The 25,877-nt window shown below is 26.4% G+C and overlaps 3 protein-coding genes across 4 annotated transcripts in view; 1 reads left to right on the forward strand and 2 right to left on the reverse strand.

Moving 5' to 3' along the window:
* The window catches only part of LOC105154905 (putative G protein-coupled receptor No18), a 53,143-nt gene extending 42,493 nt beyond the window's left edge, over positions 1–10,650 (forward strand). For both annotated transcript variants that reach the window (XM_011070700.2, XM_087402787.1), the window contains exons 6-8: positions 360–696; positions 2,476–2,776; positions 3,132–10,650. In XM_011070700.2, coding sequence (XP_011069002.1) covers positions 360–696; positions 2,476–2,776; positions 3,132–3,307 — 814 coding nt within the window. In that variant the 3' untranslated portion in view covers positions 3,308–10,650. The remainder of the gene's footprint in view (positions 1–359; positions 697–2,475; positions 2,777–3,131) is intronic.
* A 2,768-nt stretch (positions 10,651–13,418) lies between these two features.
* LOC105154904 (pheromone-binding protein Gp-9-like) lies at positions 13,419–16,627 on the reverse strand. The gene is made up of 5 exons (XM_011070699.2): positions 16,475–16,627; positions 15,216–15,297; positions 14,446–14,558; positions 13,874–13,985; positions 13,419–13,643 (listed from the first exon to the last, which is right to left on the reverse strand). The coding sequence occupies exons 1-5, from the start codon at positions 16,511–16,513 to the stop codon at positions 13,534–13,536; spliced, it is 456 nt and encodes a 151-aa protein (XP_011069001.1). The 5' UTR covers positions 16,514–16,627; the 3' UTR covers positions 13,419–13,533.
* A 5,218-nt stretch (positions 16,628–21,845) lies between these two features.
* LOC105154903 (pheromone-binding protein Gp-9-like) lies at positions 21,846–24,637 on the reverse strand. The gene is made up of 5 exons (XM_011070698.2): positions 24,527–24,637; positions 23,472–23,553; positions 22,682–22,794; positions 22,253–22,364; positions 21,846–22,028 (listed from the first exon to the last, which is right to left on the reverse strand). Exons 1-5 carry the CDS (start codon positions 24,566–24,568, stop codon positions 21,925–21,927), a joined length of 453 nt encoding a protein of 150 aa, XP_011069000.1. The 5' UTR covers positions 24,569–24,637; the 3' UTR covers positions 21,846–21,924.
* Between the last annotated feature and the right edge of the window lie 1,240 nt (positions 24,638–25,877).

Genomic DNA, 25,877 nt, shown 5'->3' on the forward strand with positions numbered 1-25,877 from the left:
ACAAGTTAAACTTTTTTCTACGTTAATAAATCAAATTATTTTTTTTTTTTTGCATTATATTCTGTGTGCGGTGAAAAGCTTTTGATTCCATTGATTTATATACAAACTGCACAACCTGAAAATAAGTTAAAGTTACGATTCAGAAATACAATTTTGCTACATGCTATGCGCTTACTCAATACAATTTATTCTAAGATAAAAATTTTTCGAAAATTTTGAAACAATTTGTTTACTATACTATTGTCTTTTTATTACTCTGATATTATGCAAAGCATTTAGCATATCTGTATTTTGCGGAGACATAGCAGATACCTAAAATTTACGGAATTAATCGCATTATTATCGGTTTCTTGTTCAAGATATCTAGCCGTAACTCAACCGCTGATATACAGCCGTCGACGTAGAAGCAAACGTCTGGCTGGGTTGATGATTGTCGCGGTATGGATTATGGCCGGTGCAATAACGAGTCCGCCTTTACTGGGTTGTTTCCCACGTGCGACGAATCGGGACATCAAAAAGTGCTCCTACAATATGGATTCCTCCTATGTAATATTCTCGGCGATGGGCAGTTTCTTCCTGCCTATGTTAGTAATGCTGTACGTATACGGCAGAATTTCATGCGTCATAGCAAGCAGACATAGAAATCTGGAAAAAACCAATGAGAGAGAGAATATCCGATCACGTCATAAAATCACGGTGAGAATTGTTTTAGTTTTTACTATAGATGTATGATGATATTATTATATCTTCGATATATAACCTGTATGTTGTTATCTGTTATTTTGCTCATCTCATGTAATTTGCTTTTATTTGCTACTTATTTTACTATGTAATTTAATAGAATCTAATGTGTAAGAGAAAGAAAGAGAGAGAGAGAGAGAGAGAGAGAGAGAGAGAGAGACGTATTTCTCTTGTGTTTGTTAAAATAAGATTTTTTTACTTAAAAAGATCTTGAAAATTTTCAGACATTAATATTATTCAGAAGCTTATACAATTACGCTTGTTTTTTATATTCTTTTTGTATGCTTTATAATTTTATAACATTGTCATCTATGATTGAGCTGAGTTATAGGAGAAAAACTTTAACATGATTAATATAATGACATAGCACGTTTTTCTATGCTAACAAATACCTGTGCATTAATCTTCTTAATGTTATATTTTGTTATTCGAGCGGTAGATGATATTGTAAACAAATTATGACAGGAAGATATTAATGACTTATTGCTAAAATACTCGATCAATATTCTATAATTTACGATTTTATCTCATTAATAATAGATTATAAAAACTCTTAAAAATGTGTAACATCGAAATCTAGATATAGACTTATAATAAAAAATTGAAAACTATATTTTCTTTATTTCTTCAAAAAACTCTCTTAGAAAATATTTTTTATCAAGTAGGCAGAATATAATGTCCTTTTGTTTTTATAATTAAAAATGACATTTCAATACGTATATAGATAGAAAAGCGGAAATACAACGGATAATTAAAAAAATTGTTTACAACAACAAAGCAGTAGTTAATGCAAATATTATAATAACCTATTCCGAATTCAAAGCAAGTGTATTTTTAAAAGAAATAAAAACTTCTGCTTTTAATGTAAATTGTACTGTAATTCCAATGGCTCTATCGATCAAAGATAAGAGACCGTTCTCGGTTTCATTGAAAAGAAGATTACTGAAACCAACGGCTCTCTCACCAACGACGATAAAATGGCACAGGCATTAACACTATGATGGAAGATACGGATTCCTCATAATCCACATTATCCGACTTTATATAATCGAATATCAATCATTTTGCACAATACATCTTATTGGCTTAGTCGGATTTGATTTAATTACATAGCTGCACACAGAAATGTCATTTTAATAAAAAAAGAAAATTATGCGAAAATTTTTTTGTCGTTCAATAATGATATAACTTGACAAAAATTAATTGTATGCAAAAAGAAAAGTATGCAATGTAGATTATATAATTCTATTTATAGTAAATATAATTTTTTACAAGATTTAAGTATGTTAGTATTGGCTTATAATGATGACATTGTTTTATACTATGAAAGAATAAAAGTACTTTAGCAAATAATTCTTTCGATTACAAGCAAAACGACACAAGTAGACATGGAGCAATTTATTACGGTGGCAGAATAAGAAATGTTTCGAAAGAATCAAAGAAAACAAACGCTTGTGGTTTGTAAAAGATTTTCTCTAATACGTTTTTGTTACGTTGGAGATATTGAAAATCCTAAAAAGTTACAAAACTGCATTACAAAGCTCACTTTATAATTTAATTAGATATAACTTTTTGCAACGTTATAAGTTTTCAAATTGTTACACTATTTGAGCTTGACAAGTCTTAAATTGATAAAGAATACTTAAATTGATTTAACAAATTTGTAATTCCCAATATATCTCTTGCAATACATCTCTTTCAATGCATAAAATATATGAAATTATTTCTCTACAGATTGATCGTGGCAGAAGCATCAAGGCACAACGTACGGATTATACCGAAAGCGGTATGACATGCGACAGGCCATCCGAGGATACCGAACTAACAAATATGTGCAAAAAGTTGAGTACAATCCGAGGTAATCAGCAAAGCTGCATTAACAGGGTCGCTAGGGAGACGAAAACTGCGGGCACCCTGGCGGTGGTTGTAGGTGGTTTCATCGCATGCTGGTTGCCGTTTTTCATTCTGTATCTGGTAACACCCTTCGTGCCCGTACAACCGCCGGATGTTCTCATGCCAGCCTTGACATGGCTAGGTAATCACTTTTTCATACGATGTTCTCAAATATATATTTCTAAACATTTCTTTTAATATTTATAGATTAACAAATTTAGACTAACGAATATCTAGATTATATTTGTTTTAATAATTTTAAATAACAATTATGTTTTAAATTAAGATTATTTTAGATAAGTTAAAGTTAAAATGAACGAACAGCGATTTGATACAAAGAAAGTAAATAAGTTAATTAAATGAATTTATTTATCTTATCTTTAACATCTGTAACTTTGAATTTATTTTATTTCAATATTTTTAGAATTATAAGTACATAATGTATTATTATTAAATATTTTCACAAAGTTAAATAAAAAATTATTTTATGTGTTTAGGATGGATTAATTCAGCCATCAATCCGTTTATTTACGCTTTCTATTCGGCAGACTTCAGACTTGCCTTCTGGCGACTAACATGTAGGAAATGTTCGAAGAGTAGACTAAACTTGGATGGCACAAATCGGAAATTACCCGCTTCAGTTAACTGGAAGAAAGATATGTCGAGGACGTGAAGTTCCTCACAAAGTTTCGAACTTATTCAATTATGTGGTGTCCGGTATTAGAATGACTGTGATTAAGTCAAGTTTATTCATAATTGCGGTCTCTTTAATAATGAATGACACGTACGAGAACTATATACGTATGTTACTTAGTATGAACTTATAACCAATCAATCAGTCCTTATGCGATTTTATAAAATATAAATGTTTCACTATACACACGCACAATACTTTCGGGTACGAGTAGCAATACTTTCGGTTTGCCTAAATAGTCATTCTCTTTATGTGCAATGTGTAAAATAATTGAACATCGTAGTTTTGTTAAATGCTATTAGTTTGGAATTATCAAGCTCAATTAAATTGAATTTAAAAAAATTTTACAAGCTTTTGTATTTTTTTCAGTAAATTTTATCAAACGATATAAATATATTACAATAATGTATATTTACAATAATGCATTTTTTATATGTATATAATACAATTTCATTAAGGCAATATTAAAAATATTTTAACATTATGTGCAATAGATTATGTATTTATATTTATATAAAAATGTAAGTGAACTTGTGAAGAAATAAACTCGAAGCATGTAGCGAATTCTCCTAATAAGGATTGGGTAAGTTAATATAAAAATTAATAAAAAAAAGTAATTAAAAAGTTTAAAGTTAAATTTAGGCCAAAAAAACAATTCAAAAAGAAGAAAAAGAAAAAATTTAATTGTTTTATATAATTTTTTATATTTTTCTTTTTTCACAGTATATTTATTTGATGCTCAATCAGACACTATATTAAATAGATGGTAATGTGCTAAAAAATTATAAATAAATTTATTGCAAAAAATATTACCTCGGCCTAGAGTTGAACTCGGATTTCTTGTATTCCGTACTTTAATTTCTAGTTCATATTGATTGTGTTCTTACATGTACGGTCTATGGTAAAATGAGATTCTTATTGTTTTTATATATATATATATATATAACTATTAGTTAACTATTAGTTAACACTACCCAATCCTGCTAATAAGCACATAATAATTTGGAAATAAAAATAAAAATTGAAAATTTATAAGTAGTATTATAGTTAATGATTAATCTAATTGAAAAAATATACGAGTGACATTTAATCTGTGATCAATATTCTCATTGTTATTATTTATGATATTTGTATACGTATTTATTCGTGATATTTGTATACGATAAATAATTAAAATATCTCTACTTAATGTGTTACTATATGTATACACTCTCTTTCCGTATCTTTTTATGCAACTAAAGTAAATACAAAAATACACATGTAAGGTCATTGGGGGGAAGACGCCATACTTAAGCCTTTATTCTTGAATAACTTCTTGATCTTAAAAATAATTAATAACGAACGAAAAAATATTATTTATATTCTAGCAACTTTTCTTTATTCATACAAATCAATGAATTAAATTTTTGATGTTCCGTATTATTAAAAAAAATTGATATGTATACTCTGCAAAAAACATATTCCCTCTATATATACGGATAAAATGCCACCTCCTATGGAAAAAGATGTCACAAACAATTAAATAATGTGATGCAATATAAACTTGCATATTTTACTTATTTATAGTTTATAATTAAAGTTTAAGCAATATATAAGAATACATAAAGGTATGATAAAACATAAATTGACGAAATATGAAAGAGAATAATTTAGAAAGTAAGTTGGACATACTTTTATTCGTTTAAACAGCATTTCATTAATTTCAAATATTTCGAATTGTCTAAAGCATCCAAAATTTTAATTCATTAAATCGTTTTATGACGATTTCAAACAAGAAAAATTGTGTTTTGTATTTATTGTCATCTTATGCCGAAGTGTAAGAGGAATATCCAATTGCAACTTTTACGCATATAAGAATATTACAAATTATAATTTATATCATTCACATACTCTCCAGAGAACACTAATTAAAATATCATTTGCTCGGTTTTACAGCATCGAAATACAGATCTTAGCTATTAGCATACCAAATATTACAAAGAGCATGTTTCACGACCTACCTTTTCGTATTTCGTATAATCTTTACCAATCGATTTTGGCATGAACATGTTCCTCTCTGCCGATAATTATGCAACTGTTACTACTACACGCTTTTGCACAGTCAATATAACCAACGCATGTTTTATAAAAAAATTATAAACAAAATGGCGTCTTTTCCTGTGGCGTTTTTTTCGAATTATTTTACTTTATATCTTGTACTTTATGTCTTTGAGGAAAACTTGCTACATGCATCGAATGCTTCATTCTAATACTTTGGTATTTTATATATATACACATATATATATATATATATATATTAGGTGTTGGAATTAATTCGTAGCGTTTTACAAGTGATGGGAAGTACTTTCATTAATGTATTTTTTAATGCTCATGTGAAATAAATAACATTCTTTCATTAAAAACGCTACGAATTAATTCCAACACCTAATATATATGTGTATATGTGTGTGTGTGTTATATATTTATGTTATTATATATATGTATAATAATTTATTTAAAACTATTTATAAACAGCATAAGATAACAGAGAAACATAATGTATATTTAGTTATGCGAATTTATAAATGTGAACATAGAAATTTATAAATAGGTTTTAGAAGATCTCTAATTATATTTTAAGAGAAAATTAGGTAAAAAATTATAAATTTAAATTATAAGCTTATACACACATAATATACATACTATTATCACAAGTAGAATTAAATATTTATAATTAATTGAGATGGCAGACACTGCTTCATAAATTTCATATATAACTTTATCAATTATCGAAGACTGTATAGATATTGTACGTGATAGATATTGCTAAAAAATAGAAAACCGATGCAACATCTATTTTTAATTTATTATTAACATATATCATTTATTTGTTATAACAACATTTTTTAGAAAATGAGTTTTAAATTATTAAAATTTTATAATATTAATTTTGAAATGTTAATTTTAATGCAATAATTGATTAAGGGAATAAAAATATGTTTCTTCTTTTTTTATTTATATTTCTGAACTTTTCCTGTAAGCAATTAAAACATGGCAATTTTTGTTGTAGTAAATAAATGATATAATTTTAAACGATTGATGCATCTTACATTAATTATTTTATTACACAGACACAAATACACACATAAGAGAAAATAATATTATAGATACATAATAAATAAATGCATAAAATCTAATTTATAGAATATAAGTCTATACACATGTATCACTGCTAAATATATATTATAAATTCTAGTCAATAAATGATTATGCTTTAAAAATTACTTTATAAATTACAAAACCATAACTATACAAATAAACTAAAATCAAGAAATTACGCCTCAATTATTTATTAAAATATTATGTATAAAGTTCTATGATTAATATCCAAATGTAAATTAAAATTTATAAAGATGCAATGTTTATAATGTAAAATATATGTTAAAAAACAATTATGTAAGCTATATGCTTCTAATGATGGTTTCATCATTTACTTTACAAATAACAAGACAAAAATATGTATACAATGATAAGAAATGTAGCCTGTGCAAAACATGTCTAATTAATCACATAGTTTATACTCTAAAAACACAGAATTTTATCATTAAAATTAAATCTAATGGCATTATATATGTGTTATCATTATTATTCCATTCGTAAATTTCATTCGTAAATATATAATAAATATAAAGATTACCGTGAGAAAAGAATATACAGGGTGTTCAAAAAGTCCCGGACCGGGTGAATAACTTGAAAAAAAAAATTTTTTTGAAAAAACGCCGAAATACGTGAAACGATTTTTCAAAAAATCTATCTTTTGAGAGGGGTTGCGACCACCCGCCCCCAATGAGGCACGGGGGGTACGAGGGGGGTCGAAAATCTTAAATAGCAACATAGGTCAAGTGGGAGCTCATTTGAAAGGTCTTTTCGAGACGAATCCAAAACACTGTGCATAGAGGGCGCTGCGATCATTTTCGGCGGAGTTATTTGATTTTTAAGATGTGCGTGTTCTCTGAGGAGCCATGTTATCTTAAATGTAGGAAAAATCCATGACTGATGATGATTGAAGGAAAAAGAAAATAACCACAAAAACAGCGATAAAGACGCTTGATTTCAAAATTACAGAGATGAACTACGACAAAACAGCTTTATCAGGGAAGAAAGTTACATAAAGTGTAAAATAATAATGACTCAATGATTTGAACTTTTGACTTCAAGTGTCTTTATCGGCATTCAAAAACGCGACTATTGATGTACATGTGTGACAACAAATACGGTGTGTTTCATGTGCAAAAAGTCCTGCGTAGTGTTTTGGATTCGCTTCGAAAAGACCTTTCAAATGAGCCCCCACTTGACCTATGTTGCTATTTAATATTTTCGACCCCCCTCGTGTCCCATTGGGGGCGGGGGGTCGCAACCCCTCTCAAAAGATTTTTTGAAAAATCGTTTCACGTGTTTCGACGTTTTTTCAAAAAAAATTTTTTTTTCAAGTTATTCACCCGGTCCGGGACTTTTTGAACACCCTGTATATTCCAAATACATATTCTATATTCAGCCTTACATGAATATTTCTTTTAAAATTTTAATACACACACACACACACACACTATTTTAATAATTACAGTATTATTTTATTAAATATAAGTAAAGAAGCGAGATCTGAGCAAATATACGTTTTTATTAGAAAATCAATATATTATTGTAGACAAAAATGACATCAGGCTGCGTTTATTCAAATTTATTATTTATGTTTATGATATTTTGTATATAATTTTATATATTGTATAATTCAAAACTATCTACTTTTCCAGAAATTCGCTCCTTATTTTTAAGATGTATTCCGAAAAAGACAAAAATTTTTTCGCATTTTTCTATAATACAATATTTATTATTAAAATACATATGAAATTAGTAAAATCCTAGACGACACAAATTGATTTACAATCAGAACATAAGATAGGTTTTTATACGGTTCTCATAAAAATGTTTTAAAAATATTTTTTTAGACGTCTTTGAATCGTCTTATATCCCGATTTTGGACTTTGTATTTATTAAGTGATAAAAAATAATATAATTAAAAAGCGACGAAAACATAAAGTATTATATATATGTTCTAGATCTTCTGTGTTTATTATTAAAATAACAAATTATGGTTTTTATTTTTTCTGATGTTATTCGTTGGAAATATAATAACATAATTAACATTTAGCATAAATAGTATTTGACGGTATATTATGTTAAAAAAAACTAATATAGAAGATAACTGTATCTGATATGGCTTAACATTCAATGTGACCTATTTGCTATGTCTACATAGATATACAAATAGTTGAATTTTTACTGCATCAACGTAAAAATTGAAAATGTCTTTATATTCTTAATTAATATTTAGAAATGTTATCTATTTTGAATCTGATCACTGCAGTTTTCAAACTCAGCAAAAATTACAAAATAGCTTTGATAGACTATTGAATCATACTTTTATTTACTTCATCAAATTAAATATATATTTAATCCTTTTGTTCCGGCATAAATGTGTGCAATTGTACTTCCTTTGTGCGAGGAAGTCTGCAGCAAGTGTCTATTTTTTAGATAATTGGATACATATGCAGTTTTACAATATAAATTTTTCATTAATAAAATTTAGATTTTATTATCATTTTCACACTTATTATGTTCACATTAATGATAAAAATGTAATACGACACGTGGCAATAGTCGATGCCAGGATCAAAAGGGTTAAAAAAATATACCTCCATACATGTACGAAGGTCGTTTAAAAAGTTTTGAGCATTAACATGAAGATGGCATTACTCATCAAAACCATTCTGGTACTACAATCGTACATGCTTTAAAAAATATCTGTGAAAATTGTAATCATTTTGGACTCAGTTGTTGTTTGACAATCATTTGTGTCGATGTCAGTTTTTGTAAAAATGAAAAAAATCAAATATCGTGTAAAAATTCAGAAATCGCGGATTGAATTGATCATCCACTGTATTCAACAGATCTGATCCCAGAGACTTTTTTCTGTTTTCTAGGCTCAAAATTTGGCTCGAAAGACAGAGATTTTCGAACGAGATCCGTTCGTCGCATCCGAAAGTCTATTTTGCAGAGCAAGACGCGAATTATTATTTGAATGGATTATAGAAATGGGAGCGCACACATAGCTGAGAAAAGTGTGTCGACTTAAAAGGAGATTATGTTGAAAAATAAAACTGAATTTGATCGAAAAAGTATTTGTTTCTATGTTAAGCTCAAACTTTTCAAAACGACCCTCGTCTATATGTATAAATTACCTTCAATTATAAGAATATCCGTAGCTACTTTCTTGGATATTCTTTTTTTTAGCAAATTTATAGCGTATTCGACCCGAGCGGATTTGCACCAAGCTAGGTTGGATTAATAATGTTGTATCCTCTCCTATTGGTGGAATATAACGTCAACCCATATAGAACATTATTCAACCCAAACGGGAGCAAATCCGCTCGAGTCGAAAACGTTATTAATATGTATAATTACAGCGCTGAATTAATTCCTTTATTTAATATTGTGAAGGAAAGAATGTAAGAAAATCTTGTTATTTGTAATTAATTAACATTAAAATTTTTAAAAAATTTTATATATTGTTTAATATATTGTTTAATATATTATTTAATTAATTCGTGTTTAAATTTTTTAGTTAAAAAATACTTACTAGATCAAAATCATAAATACATAAACATAATAGTGTCTTTATCTTTTAATAAGATCTTTTATATGTACAATTTTATTACTTCTTACTACTAATAAGAGCATTAGAGAATTTTACAGAATCAAATAACGTAAAACGTAACTTCTGTCAGTAACAAATATGTATACATAGATTAGAGTTTAGGTTAAGGATCAGATAAAAGCGTATCGTGCAAATGTAAGAAATGTAAGAAATTACTTATAATACTTAGGCTCCATTGCAGACACGAGTTGTTTATAAAATATATATATGGAATTTTTTTTATATTATTAGGTGTTGGAATTAATTCGTAGCGTTTTTTAATGAAAGAATGTTATTTATTTCACATGAGCATTAAAAAATACATTAATGAAAGTACTTCCCATCACTTGTAAAACGCTACGAATTAATTCCAACACCTAATAATAAATTGGCCAATAAGTTCTTTTGGGAGGGAATGCGGTTAATATTAAATAACATTATATATACTAAATGCTTATTCATAATTTCATTAATTATTCAACAATAATTTCGTAAAAGGTCAACGCGCATTTTATACAAAGTTTGCTAAAATTTAATTTTTAGTATTTGATGTGTATTGTTTTTCACACACACACACACACACACACACACACACACACACACACACGCACACACACACACACACACGCACACACACACACACACGCACACACACACACACACGCACACACACACACACACGCACACACACACACACACGCACACACACACACACACGCACACACACACACACACGCACACACACACACACACACACACACACACACACACACGCACACACACACACACACGCACACACACACACACACGCACACACACACACGAGGACATAGAGGATAAGAATGAATATTTTCGGCATGTCATGCTGTTTTATTTACACAAAGAAAAAACTGCTCCATGAATTTATAAAACGTTTTCTGCTATGTACGAAGATAACACTGTGAGTGACTGAACTATTTATATTTTATATGAGTGGTTCCGACATTTCCGTTGTAAATTCGACTATTAATCTATTATACTTTCGGACAATCGGTTGAGAACGGCATTATGAAATTGTTTGTAAGATGGCTTAAAGTTGTGCAAAACAGAAAGAGAGTGAATACATTACTGATTAAGAAATATGATTTGAAATATAAATATTTTATTTTCGACTTTTGTTTGAAAAACAGAATATTAGTCAACATACGTATATTTCCTAAAATATGTGTTTATGTTTTAATTTTTAAATTTTTATTCTTAACATTTATATTATATAAATTTTATTAAATACATGTAACAATAATTGTCTTTATACATGTATTTTATTTAAATTCTAGACTTCTGGTAATTGATATTTAGAAATGTTTAAACAAATTGAATTTGGCATAAATCGAATATTAGTCTAATTGGTTAATTAAAAGAAACAATGTAAGATGTAAAGTTCTGTTTATATTTTGAATTTGTTTAATTATATAGCACCTGTTATTAAAATAATTATAATTAATTTGCAATCTAGATATCGTAACCAATACATCATCAAAAGACAATTAATGATGTATAAGTACAATCGAGTTATGTTTGCAAAGAACAAAGTGTGAATTTCTAATTATTAATATATTTTTATTATAAAAAGAACAATGTATATACGAAAATTAATCGATAATATTTATATAATTTGATGTGTAAAATGTAAATTACACATAGAAATATTTATGTAATTATTATAGCTGTGTATATTCGCATATAAATAACTACGTTAAAAAAAAGAAGTAAAATCAATGGAAAATTTAATTATTCTAAAAGTTTATATTTTAAGAAAAATAAAAATACAGAATTGTATAAAAACAATTTCAATATTTATGCGTAATTGTATCTTTATTATATTGCAAATTTAATAACTTTAGGGTAAATGTAACAGTTACAGAAAAAAAGTATCTACATATCTCAAATTATATTTTATTAACTTATCTTTTTTTATTTGTATAGTATTATAATTTTAAAAAGTTCGTAATTCTGATATATTAAGTAAAATAAGTTCCGATATCGATAGAGTCAATATTTTATTTAAACTAAAATATAAAAATATACCAAAATAAAAAAAAACCGAATATATTAGGGGTTTGCATTAAAAGCCACTGTTCATGTTTAGATGGCAGTAACTGCGTATGCTATGGTCAAAGACATCTGCTACTTATATCATTTTTAAATATGAACATTTCCTACTAAAATTCAGTCAACAGACGTCATCCTTGTTTACATATGTGCTTTTCTATAACTGAATTAAAATGGAACGTGATAAGTTGTTTTTCCGATGTGTACTTTTACACTATTTTGATTTGAAAAAAAGTGCAGCTGAAACTTATCGATTGCTTGCGGAAATTTATGGTGAATCTGCTCTATCGGAAACAGTATGTAGAGACTGGTTTCGACGATTCAAAAGTGGTGATTGTGACGTTCACGACAAACAACGAACAGGTCAACCGAAAAAATTCGAAGATGAACAACTGCAAGCTCTATTGGAAGAAAATCCAGCTCAAACACTCAAAGAATTGTCTCAACAACTGAAAGTCGATAAATCAACTATTTTTTGACGTTTACAAGCTATGGGAAAGATTCAGAAAGAAGGAAAAGCCACATGAATTGACCGAAAATGCCATTGCCAACCGTTTAAACATCTCAATTTCTTTGCTTGCAAAGCATAACAAGAAGAGTTTCTTGTGGCGTATCGTGACCGGCGATGAAAAATGGATCTTTTTCAACAACCCAAAACGTAAAGAATCATGGGTTGATCCTGGCCAACCATCAATATCGACTCCAAAGCGAAATATCCACGGTCACAAAGCAATGCTCTGTATTTGGTGGGATATGGAAGGTGTCGTGTATTATGAGCTACTTAAACCGAACGAAACAATCACCACCGAGCGTTATCAACAACAATTGGAACGTTTGAATGATAATTTGATGCAAAAACGACCATCAATTGCATCAAATCGTCGAAAGGTGATTTTACTCCATGATAACGCTCGGCCGCATGTTACTATAGCCGTGAAACAAACTGATAGATCTCGAATGGGAGGTTCTCCCGCACCCAGCGTATTCTCCGGACTTAGCACCAAGCGATTATCATCTGTTCCGATCGATGCAACATGCTCTAGAAGATACACACTTCTATAATTATAGCGAAGTCGAAAATTGGGTTGCTGAATGGATTGATTCAAAAGACAGACTATTCTTTCGTCGTGGAATTCAATTTCTGCCTGAAAAGTGGCAAAAAGTCATAGCTTCCGAGGGAAAATACTTTGATTGAGGTATTCATATATTTTGTTATTGAAAGTGCTCAAAAAAGACTAAAGAAAGTGCTAAAGAAAAAACAGCGGCTTTTAATGCAAATCCCTAATATATACATATATTCCTTTATTGAAAATGTCTGTGTACATTTTAATATTTTAATTTAATTTCAGCCATTCTTAATTATATTCATTATTTTGCAGATTTAGTCATGATGATGTTCATGATCATGTTCATGTTTATGCTTGTGTTCAGATTTTAGGATACATTCAGTAATAAGAAAAGCTTTTTCGCATTTGTCTGGAAGGTCTTTTGCTGAAATAGAAAAAAATAAAATTAGTAAGTGATAACAAGTAAAGTGCGTATATTATATTCTCTCTTAATGTTAAAATAGCTAGAATAGATAAATGCATGAAAACTTATTTAATAATTATTATTATTATTTAATAATTATTATAGATAATTACACTAAACATAATTACATATTAAGATCTAGGTTATTTGGGTTATCTTATATATATGACGTTATTATGTATATAACTTACATGCATTTATGCAATTGTCCAGACTTTCCAATCTTTTATCTCCTGGTTGAACATTTGTTTTCTGGACGAATATGATATGCATCTTTTCTATTTTATATTCTGCATCTTCCATCTAATGTTTACAAAAAAAATTTATAAAATATTAATAATTAGATAATTCACTCATCAAATTACTTTTTTAAATGCATGTATTAAATCTTATGCTATTTTTTAAATTATATTATTTAATGTAATAATATATAAAATATTAAATTACTAATAAAATTCACAATTGAAAAATCAATATTAAACCAAATAAAGCATCATATAAAAGATATTATGAAAAAAATAATGTTTTAAAATGTTCACATTTTGTTATTTAAACAATTCAAAGGTTAGACATCTTTTTTAAGAAAATAACAAAAAACTATTTGCCAGTCCTGTCTTTTGTAATAAATTTTTAAATTTTTAAATAGGGAGATTTAAATAAAAGGCGTTATGACATAAATTACATTTTAATATTTGTAATATTTTATTATTTTAACGGTTTCAAGCTTAGATGCTTTTTAAAAAAATAATAAAAACCTACTTACCATTCCATCTTTTTGAAACATACATTGCATGACACAACCATTCTTGTTTATTCTTTCTTGACTTTCGGATTTGTGTTGGTTATGTATTACGTCTTCTATTGCTAACATGACATCTAGAAATTTAATTTAAAAAAAATGTGAATTTTGTATCCATGTAAAAAAAATTACAAAAATTTTGTTGATATTTTATAAATAAATAATATTTTATAAATTTTGTTGATATTTTAAAAATATTATATAAATTTTTATTTGTACTCTTTTTTATATGTATTTGCAATAAAATAGTCTTCATATAAATATTTAAACTATCATGTATTAACTTTTATTTGATCTTCAATTAATTTAAAGGTAATTATTTTTGCAATTATGTATTAAAGTTGTAATAGTTTTTGTAATAGAAAATATTCAAATAATTGTATATTTATAAAAAAAAATTTATAAGACTGTAAAATACGCAAATTATTAATAAAAACAAATCTTTTCCCTAATCTTTGTTTTAAATAATCTTTAATAACAACTATTATTATAAAATTTTAATATTTTTATAATCAGAACATTAACAAAGTTTAATTAATGTTACAAAAATTGATTTCCAGTGCAATAAAATTACATTCTTCTCTTTATCTTCTTTTGATCTTTATTAAATGTAAAAAAGAAAAAAAAATTTTATTTAATTTTTATTCATTGAAATATTCGATAAAATACCGCTGGCATTATCTAGCAAAAACCTACGTTTAGTTATGTTAATTTGTATATGCTCGTAGACTTACCATCAGATACATTAGTTTCAGTTAAACAGATACTATAATTTTTATTGTCAGATCCTAATTTTGTCGACTCAACTGTGAAAAACTAAAACATACAAAATTTTTTTAAATGAATTTTTCTACTTTGATTAAGCTATTTTATATGCATATATGTATGTATGTATGTATATATATATATATATATATATATATATATACATTATATATATATATATATATATATATATATATACATTATATATATATTATCCTAGGAAACCACAATGTTACAATGTAACTTAAATGTAGATATAATATTATACGAATATTAGGAATGTTACATGTAATATTATTTGTAATAATAAATATCACATACTGAGATAGATATATTATTTTTATATCAGAAATGTATCAAAAAATAATGTATTCCTGCTACGTAATATAAACATCTTCTTTTCATATTTCAATATACAAAATATATTCAAAATAGATACAATAATGATAAAAATTTACATTATATAAATAGTAAAAAGTGCATAAAAAGAATGTAGCGTCATGTAATATTAAATTTTGAACTTGATCATGAGTAATTTGCAGAGTTGTGTTTGGAGAGACATTACTAAAGCTATTTGTGTTATTTCATTTATATTGTTTATGTAAAACGAGGAAAGAATGATACGATAAACGCTAATAATATCTCCTGCATCCCTGATGGCTGGAAATTGAATAAATTCAACGTATCTGTAATACGTATTTTATTTTTATACTTATCAATCGTATAAAGTTCATTAAATTGCTGAAAGATTACAATTGTATTCATGTTATGTATTTTTATTACAGTTATGTGTCATATTACAATTTTAAATAATTATTATATTTATAAAACGTAACAAAGAAATATATATTTGTTCTTCTAGTATCAAAATTATGTGACATTTACATATCGTTTCTATACCATGAAATATATTATTGTTCTTTCTATGTATTCCCTAGGTTATGATGTGTTGTGTGTTAATTATGTATATGTGTGTGTGTGTGTGTGTGTGTGTGTGTGTGTGTGCGCGCACGCGTGCGTGCGTGCGTGCGTGCGTGCGTGCGTGCGTGCGTGCGTGCGTGTGTGTGTGTGTGTGTGTGTGTGTGTGTGTAACAATAATATAATATAAAAGTTATAATTTATTTATAATTAAGTTGTAAGAGAACTCTTATTATGTCTTTAGAAACATTTTTAATTTTCTATTTATATGTTATTTGTATGTCTATTTTTATGACAAAAAAATACTTACAACGAACACAAAAGTGCAAATATAAAATATTTTCTTCATTTTATTGATTTAATTAGTCTACACTATCTCTAAATGTGTATGTCGTACTAAACTGTTCTGAAGCTATTATCATCGTATTTATATCATTCGTAATACAAAAAATGGATTGATTAAAGTTATAAAATCACAGGTCATATAAACATGAAGTACAAACATAAAAGAAAATAAAATGATATCCATCACTAACACAAACTCTCATTATTACAAATATAAGTTGCTAAGATGTGGTTTACGCATGTAGTCTCATATGTTCATAATTCTCTTATTTAAACGTTTATATTCTTGCTTTATAATTATTCTTTTAATGTATATGTTACGTCAGTGAATCAGGCATTTGTGTTTATCTCTGTATATTCTAGAATATTTCCAGTTTTCTGCTGATTAGTTGCAAATAAAGAATAACCTTGGAATAAGCACATAAAACAGAAATTTTTAAATAGATCAATTGCCATAAGGAAGCATTATATATTTCTACTTGGAATTTTTAACTTAACTAATTATGTCATTTTTTAAATTAGAAAAGTACGTTATTTAACTTGAATGGTATTTGATTTGCATTTCATCAAACATTAAAAAAAAGCCATTGAGAGCCAACACAGGTTGTTATAATTAAATATATTTTACTAAAAAAGATAAATATACGTTTCGATTCTAATTTGGATCCTCTTCAGTATAAACTAAATATTCACAGAAAAAAGTAATCATACATCACATCACGAATATCAGAGTAACAATCGTCAAAAGTATCGATGTAGAGCATTTTAAAAAATTCTAATTGGAACAACGTTTTAATCAGGATAGAATATGCAATTTTTACAATTTAATCGTCGTAGCGCGGTTAACACCGAATGATGTAACTAGTAAATATTTATTTATCTTTATAATAAATAGTAAAAGATGAAATTTTAACGCTCATGTAAAAAAATTTTGCTAAGATTGGTTTAATTTTGAACATTTAAAGTATAAGAATATTTACAACAAGTGCGAAAGCACACTTGTAAATATTTTTGTACTCTAAAAATTACACAATTAATTAAATATCAAAACATTTAACATGAATATTTTTATCTCTTTAATATACCTCTTTAATTAATATATTTTAATTTAATTTTATTATACATATATAAATGCATCAGAAAATCCAACAAGAAATAAGTAAAAATAAAAATGAGAAGAACAATTTCCGATAATCTTGATCTTGACAAATGTTATCTAGATCATGATCCTGAACATTCAAGAGGTTTTAGTCATCGATTGGACATCTTAGGTAATGCTAATACCGATGGTATTGTAACTTTCAAACCTATAACTCAAAAAATATTTAAAAAAGAAGTACACTTTATTATAATGTTTTAAAAAGGTCTCGAGATGAGCTACAAGAATATGCAATGAAAAATAAAAATTTTTTTTCAGAAAATTTCTGAAAGAAGAACCGTTTCTTCTCATTGTTCCGCGGATTTTTAAAATTTCTTTCTTAATAATAGAAAAATTTATTTGAAAAATACATAGACCTGCTATATATTTGCTTCTTTTCATAAAAAAAATAATTTTGGTTTTCTTCTTGCAATTTAATAAAAGTGGTTTTTTTTCAAATTATACACTTTTTAAATACGAAAACAAGATCAGATTAAATAAAATATTTACTGTTATAACATTTTTGAAAATAATAAAAGTAGTAAAAATGTGTAAAAAACACTTGCACAATTGCAAAACACAAAAAAGTTAAGAAAAACGATTTTAAAATGCTTAAAACTGTAAAATGCTGTAAACTGTAAATAAAGGAACTTTATTTTTGTTACATTTACGAGAATCTCATTTGCCTATAAATTGATTGCTTACAGTATCATTTGTTTACATCACTTTTGCCGACAGTTCGTTTGCGCATAAAAATTGTCTATAATTCGATTGCCTACATGCACTTTTGTCCACAAATAAAAATTTTAGAAACGAAGTTATATTTGCCTACATGTACTATTGTCTACAAGTTTTATTACCTACAATTCGATTGCTTACAAGCACTTTTGCGTACACATAAAATTTTCAGAAACAAAATATCACATTTGTCTATATATATTGCCTACAGATCGATTGCCTACATACATTATTGCCTACAGCTCGATTGTCTACATGTATTATTACCTAATACAGCTCGATTGCTTACATATACTATTCTCTGCTTTAAAAACATAAATTCTGTTTTAAAACAGAAAATTTTCTGCTTTAGAAACACGAATTTTAAAACAAATTCTCTATTTTAAAATACAAATTTTTTGCTTTAAAAATAGAAATTATTTTTCTTACTTAAAACCTTAATTTTATATTTGTACAAAAGTGCTCGCGTAAGTAATCGAACTGTAAGCAATAATATATAATATATTAGCAATCCATTTGTAGGCAATAATACTTGTAGGCAATAATACGTGTAGACAAATGTAACTCCGTTTCTAAAATTTTTATTTGTGCGCAAAAGTGCATATAAGCAATCGAGCCGTAGGCAACAATTTTTGTGTACAAACGAACTGTCGGCAAAAATGATGTAGGCAAATGAGATACTTTGGCAATCGATTTGTAGGCAAACGGAGTGATCTCTTTTTTATTTACATTAAATAAAAATTGATACTCTATTATATCATCGTTTAAATGTCCTCTTAAAGGCAGCAGTACAGAATTAGCAATACTATCTTCTTCAATTATAAAATCGTTATTTCGTTATTTTATTCTTGACTTCTGATCACTTTAGACAATCACGCAAATCGTATATTATCATTTAAATATATTTTCATATATCATTGCTGCGAAAGAATAAAGTTTTATCATAAGGAGCCTGGATACGAAAAAATAAAACGGAACCATTTTGGTTAGCCATTATTTTGCTTCATTTCTGTTCTATTGGTTGTTTCTTTATTGGAACGCACTCTTAAAATTATTCTTAAAATCTTAAATATAACAAATTATGGATATTGATTAAAAATTACAGATTAAATATGTTAACATTATATCATAAATAGATTTAAAATATAAAAAGTAACAACAAAAGTAACTGTAAAATTCGTTATCGTTAACGAAAAAAATATTACGCTACAATTACAGTTACCAAAAAAAAGAAGTAATGCAATTACCAGATCGTTACCAAAAAAAAGTAACTTGTAACGGCGTTACAAGTAACTTCCATTCCCTGCATAAAAATTAATTTCAATCATGCAGATATAGGTTTTTTCTTGATTGAGCATTCTTTTTCTTAACAAATGTAATTCCACGTTTAATTAATCCCTCAATTTAATATTGTTCCAAAGAGAATATAAGAATCTTATTATATCTATGTAATTAATTTATAAAAATTTTAAAAAAACTTTATTGTAATATAATTGAAATAAAATTTTAATTTTTAATTAATCTGTGTGTAATTTTTTAAGTTAAAAAAATATTTACAACAAAATAAAAAACACAAATATAGAACATAAATGTAATCTTTATCTTTAATAAAATCTTTTATATAATTTTATTATTTCTATAAGCACTAGAGAATTTTTCAGAATCAAACAACGTACAATTTCTAACTGCTAGCAACAGATGTGTTGATTAAAGTTGAGGTCAGGGATAAGTGAGAGTCATGTAAAAGTGTATCATGCAAATGTGAAAATATAAATGATAAATTACGAAACTTAGCACAAATATATAAACGATAGAATACTTATCTCTGTTGCAGAAATACGAATTATTTATAAAATAATATACATATGAAATTTCCTTATATTATAATAGGTTAACCAATAAGTATATTTTCGAGAGGAAATGCAGTTAACATCTAATAATATTGTATTATTAGTAAATATTTATTTACAATTTCATCAGTTATTCAATAATTTTGTAAAAGATGAACACGCATTTTATAAAAAATTCGCTAAGATTGAATTTTTAGTATTTGAGATGTCGTTGTTTTAAATATGGGGGACAAGAATGATTTTCGGCACATCATGCTGCTTTATTTACAGAAATAAAAATGTTCCATGAATTTATAAAAAGTTTTCTGTACGAAGATGACACTGTGAGTGCCTGAACTGCGAGTGATTCTGACATTTTCATTGTGAATTCAACTGCTAATTTGCTATTCTCTGGACAATCGGTTGAGAACGGTATATTAAAATTGCTCGTAAGATTGATTAAAGTTATACAAAACGATGAATACATTACTGATTAAAGATATTTTAAAATATAAATATTTTGTTTTTGAGTTTTATTTAAAACACAGAGGGGAGTTATTGGACAACTTAATTCGTATATTTTCTGAAATATATGTTCACGTGTACGTTATGTTTTAATTTTTTATTTATTTTTATCATTTATATTATACAAATTTATCTAATCCATATAACAATAATTTATCTTTACATATATATTTTATTTAAATTCTAAACTAGTCTTTTAGTAACTGACACTTTAAAAATGTTTGATAAACAAGTTGAATTTGGCACAAATCGTATATTAATCTAAGAGATGATCTACAATAAGTTGCAAATATCTCGTTGTAATCCCAATGCTTTACGACAGTCAAAAGCATCACTAATTACTATTGACATTTCTGTTGCAAGAAATGGTACCTGGCGACGGTATATTTTGTAACTTATTGTAGAAAAAAATAAAAGAAAAAATAAAAGATGTAAAATTCTGTTTATAATTTTAAATTTGTTTAATTATATAACGTCTGTTAAAGTAACTGTAATAAATTGCAATCAAGATATCGAATATGAAGGTATTGTTAAAGGACAATGATACGTACAAGAATTATGTTTGTACAAAATCAATGTGAGCTTATAATCTTTAATATATCTTTTTTATGATAAACGACATGTATGAAAATTAATCAATTAATTTTTATATAATTTAACATATAAAATGTAAATTACCCATAGCACATTGATATGAACATATAATTATTATACATTGCTATGTAAGTACGCATATTAACGACTATGTATAAAAGAAATGAAATTAATAAAAAATTTAATTATTTTAATTGTTTATATTTTAAGGAAAATAAAAATGCAGAATTGTATGAAAACAATTCTCAATATCTTTATATAGTCATATATGTTCCTATTATATTGCAAGTCTAATAATTTCGATAAATATAAAAGTTAAAGTTAAAAAGTATATATATTTTAAATTCTATTTTATAATTTACGCGATTTTCTGTTTATTTCTACAGCATTATAATTTTAAAAAGTTTGTAATTCTAATCGATTAAGTTTTTTTTATCAAGGAAAAGTCAGTATTTTATTTAAATTAAAATTTATTTTTTGTATTAATGTACCAAATAGAAAAAACTATAATATACTTATACATATATCTTTTTATTGAAAATGCTGTTCACAAAAGTTTTAACATATTAATTTCGACTATTTTTGTATTTACTATTTTGCGGAGTCAGTATATTGATGCAGATACTCGGGTACAGATTTTAAAAGACATACGGTTAAAAGAAACACTTTTTGGCATTTTTCTGGAAGGTCTTTTGCTGAAATAAAAAAATAAAATTAGGGTAAGTAAGAAAAAGAGTAAAATAAATATGTTATTCTCTTTCATCATTTATTGTAATATTAAAATAGTTAGTTGAATGCATTAAAACTTATTAATAATTAATATTGGTATTAATTAACTGTTAATTTCACTGAACATGATTATATATTTATCGAGACCTGGATTACCTTACATAATATGATCATAATATGTATAACTTACTTTCGTTTATGCAATTTTCCAGCTTTTCCAATCTTTTATCTCCTGGTTGAATATGTATTCTCTTGATGAATTCGATACGCATATTTTCTACCTTATATTCTGCGCCTTCTACCTAGTTTACAAAAAAAGTTTATAAAATATTAATTAATAATTTCTTTACATTAAATTGTTTTTAAAATGCGTATATTACATCTTAAATTATTTTTTAAATTAAATAACTTGACAATATATAAAATCATTAAATTATCAATAAAATTCATAATTCAAAATTCAAAAATTAATTTAAAAATAAATTTTTAAATTTTTAAATAGGGAGATTTAAATAAAAGGCGTTATGACATAAATTACATTTTAATATTTGTAATATTTTATTATTTTAACGGTTTCAAGCTTAGATGCTTTTTAAAAAAATAATAAAAACCTACTTACCAGTCCACATTTTTGAAAAATACATTGTAAGACACAACCATTCTTATTTAATTTTTCTTGATTTTCGGATTTGTATCGATCATGTATTATGTCTTGTACTGACAACATGTCATCTAGAAATTTAATTTTTGAAAAATATAAATTTTATATCTATGTAAAGAATTACAAAATATCGTTCATATTCTAAAAAATATTATAATATGCAAATTTTTTTAAAACTTTTTTTTATGTGTATTTGCGATAAAATAGTCTTTGTCTAAGTATTTAAAATATCATGTATGATCTTTTATTAGCAAAATATTATGTATTAAGTATTAAAGTCCTGCTAGTTTTTAGAAAATATTTAATATGACTGTATATTTATTTGAAATAAAGCTATAAAATACACAAATTATTATAAATCAAAAACACAAATTATTATAATTAAAATAAATCATTTCCTTAATTTTTAGTTTAAATAGTCTTTAATAACTCTTATTTTATAAAATATTAATATTTTTATAATCAAGGCATTAACAAAGTTTAATTAATGTTACAAAAACTGATTTCCAGTACAGTGACACTATATTGACTGTTAATAAATGTAAAAAGAAAAAAAATTTTATGTAATTTTATATATATATTACACTGAAATTTTCGATAAAGTACCGTTGGTGTTAACGTTTTAACAAAAACGAAAAGATTTCACGGTATGATTTAAGTTGTGTTTTATGTATGCACGCGCGCGCGCGCGCGCGCGCGTGTGTGTGTGTGTGTGTGTGTGTGTGTGAAAATACGCGCTCAGACTTACCCTCAGATACATTAATTTCAGTTAGGCATATATTGTAATTCGTATTGATGGATCCTATTTTCTTCGACTCAACAGTAAAAGACTAGAATATATAAAATTTTATTTTTAATTAATTTTTTCTTATTACTTTGATTAAGCTATTTCTATACTGCAGTACACACATATATATTATTATATACAGCAAACTACACATGTAACTTAACTGTAGATATAATATTACACAAATGTGTCAGAATGTTATATGTAATATTATTATTTGTAACGGTAAATATTATGAATTGGTTTTATGTCACAAGCTTTAAACATATTATTTTTATATCAGAAATATTACTGCAATATAAATGTCTTTTGTTACATATTTCTATATGTATATACAAAATAGGTACAACAATGATAAAAATTTACGCTATAGATAGTAAAAAGTGCATGAAAAGAATGTAGCGTTATGTAATACTCAATTTCGAATTGATTTATTTATAAAATTGTGTTTAGAGAGACATTATTATAGTGCTCTTTGTGTCATTCCATTTACATTGTCTATTAGATGTAAAACAAGCATTGTGTAAAACATAGTGTGACATAAAAATGCTAATAGCATCTCCTTCGACTGCTGGACAAATTTAATTTATCTATAATATTTATGCATTTTATACGTATCAATCGAATAATATTAGTTCAATTGATGAAAGATTATAGTTATTGTGTTTGTGTTATATATTTTAAGTTAGATGTGTATAGATTACATTTGTAAATGTTATGATTATACATATAACATAATGAAGAAATATATCTTTGTTCTTTTAGAGTATCCTCAAAATTATGTGACACATATCGTCTCTATAATAAAATATATCATTGTTCTTTCTATGTTCTCTCTAAGTTATATTATAATTACGTTTTGGTTTGCTGCGATGTGTTAATTATATATATTTGTAAAAATAATATAATAGTTATAATTTATTTATAATTACGTTGTAAGAGAACTCTTTTTATGTCGCTGGAAAAATTTTTAACTTTCTATTTATATTTAATGTTTATAACAAAAAAATACTTACGATGAACACAAAAGTGCAAATATAAAGTAATATTTTCTTCATTTTTGATGTAATCCACTATACACTCTCTAAATGTCGTATTAGTGTTCTGAAGCCTATTAGCATAATATTTATATTGTCTGTAATCATGGTGGAATCAGAAAGGTGGAAGCATTGCGTATAATAGAGTAAGGAGGAGGCGAATTTTGACCAACCAAACGTTATTTACTAATCAAACACTATCGGCATGTCACTGTCTACTGCGTATCCTTCGTAATGCTTCATCTTTTTTTATTCCAACAGGCCTTGGCACGATTTACACTTCTCGGCCGATTTTCACGGCTCCGCCTTCCGCTAATTTTCTCATCTCATCACCCCGAGCATAGTCCAAATGCCACTCGACTAAGGTAGAATGAAACAACGCGTAAGATTGAGCATTTACGTGTTGCTTCATTCTATCTTAGTCATATATGGTAATAAATAAAAAAAAAGTAGAATGAAATTTACAGCGTTAGTGCCTAAAGTGAGTGGACTTCATGTTTACGAATGTCATGCGCTCCTAAACGTCGAGCGGCATTTGAACTATGCGCGGGGACTTCATAAAGTTCGTATCAAAAAAGCTTTGAAGGATTTAGAAAATATAAGAAAACAGAATAATTAAAATTATATTTATTTATTTTATTATATATTATTATGTATATGTATGTTATATATTAGGTGTTGGAATTAATTCGTAGCGTTTTTAATGAAAGAATGTTATTTATTTCACATGAGCATTAAAAAATACATTAATGAAAGTACTTCCCATCACTTGTAAAACGCTACGAATTAATTCCAACACCTAATATAATAATAATATTGTGTGTGTATATATACTCAGTAAATAACAATGATACACAGGTGCTCAAAAAACGAAAATAGAGAAAAACTTGGTAAAAAAAATTTTTTAGATTTGAGAAAACTGTAGGTGGATATATTATTAAACAATTTTTTTCTTCACAACTTTAAAGTATTCTTTAAGCCATACAACTTTTGTTTAAAAATTTTTTTCCATCTTTTATATTTCCAACGATATTCAGCCCGAAAGAGAAACCGTTTTTTTTAAAGAGATGTTTTACCCCTTAAAGAAGTTAGCGCCCATATAAAAAAATACGTGTCTCTTAGATTTTTGTGTTTAATAACATATATTTAATAAATAGTTAAATCAGTGCCGGACAGTTGTGAAACGTTCTTTATATAAAGTAAAACACAATTTTTGTATATGCAATTTTATTAAAACAATAAGGGTAGAGTACTATAGTATAATAATATAATAATACACGTAAATATACATTTTAATATAAATTATATCGCGTTGTATGTATGCTTTATA

The sequence above is a fragment of the Acromyrmex echinatior genome, chromosome 1 (assembly GCF_024713525.1).
Source record: "Acromyrmex echinatior isolate Ae372 chromosome 1, ASM2471352v2, whole genome shotgun sequence".
NCBI lineage: Eukaryota > Metazoa > Arthropoda > Insecta > Hymenoptera > Formicidae > Acromyrmex > Acromyrmex echinatior.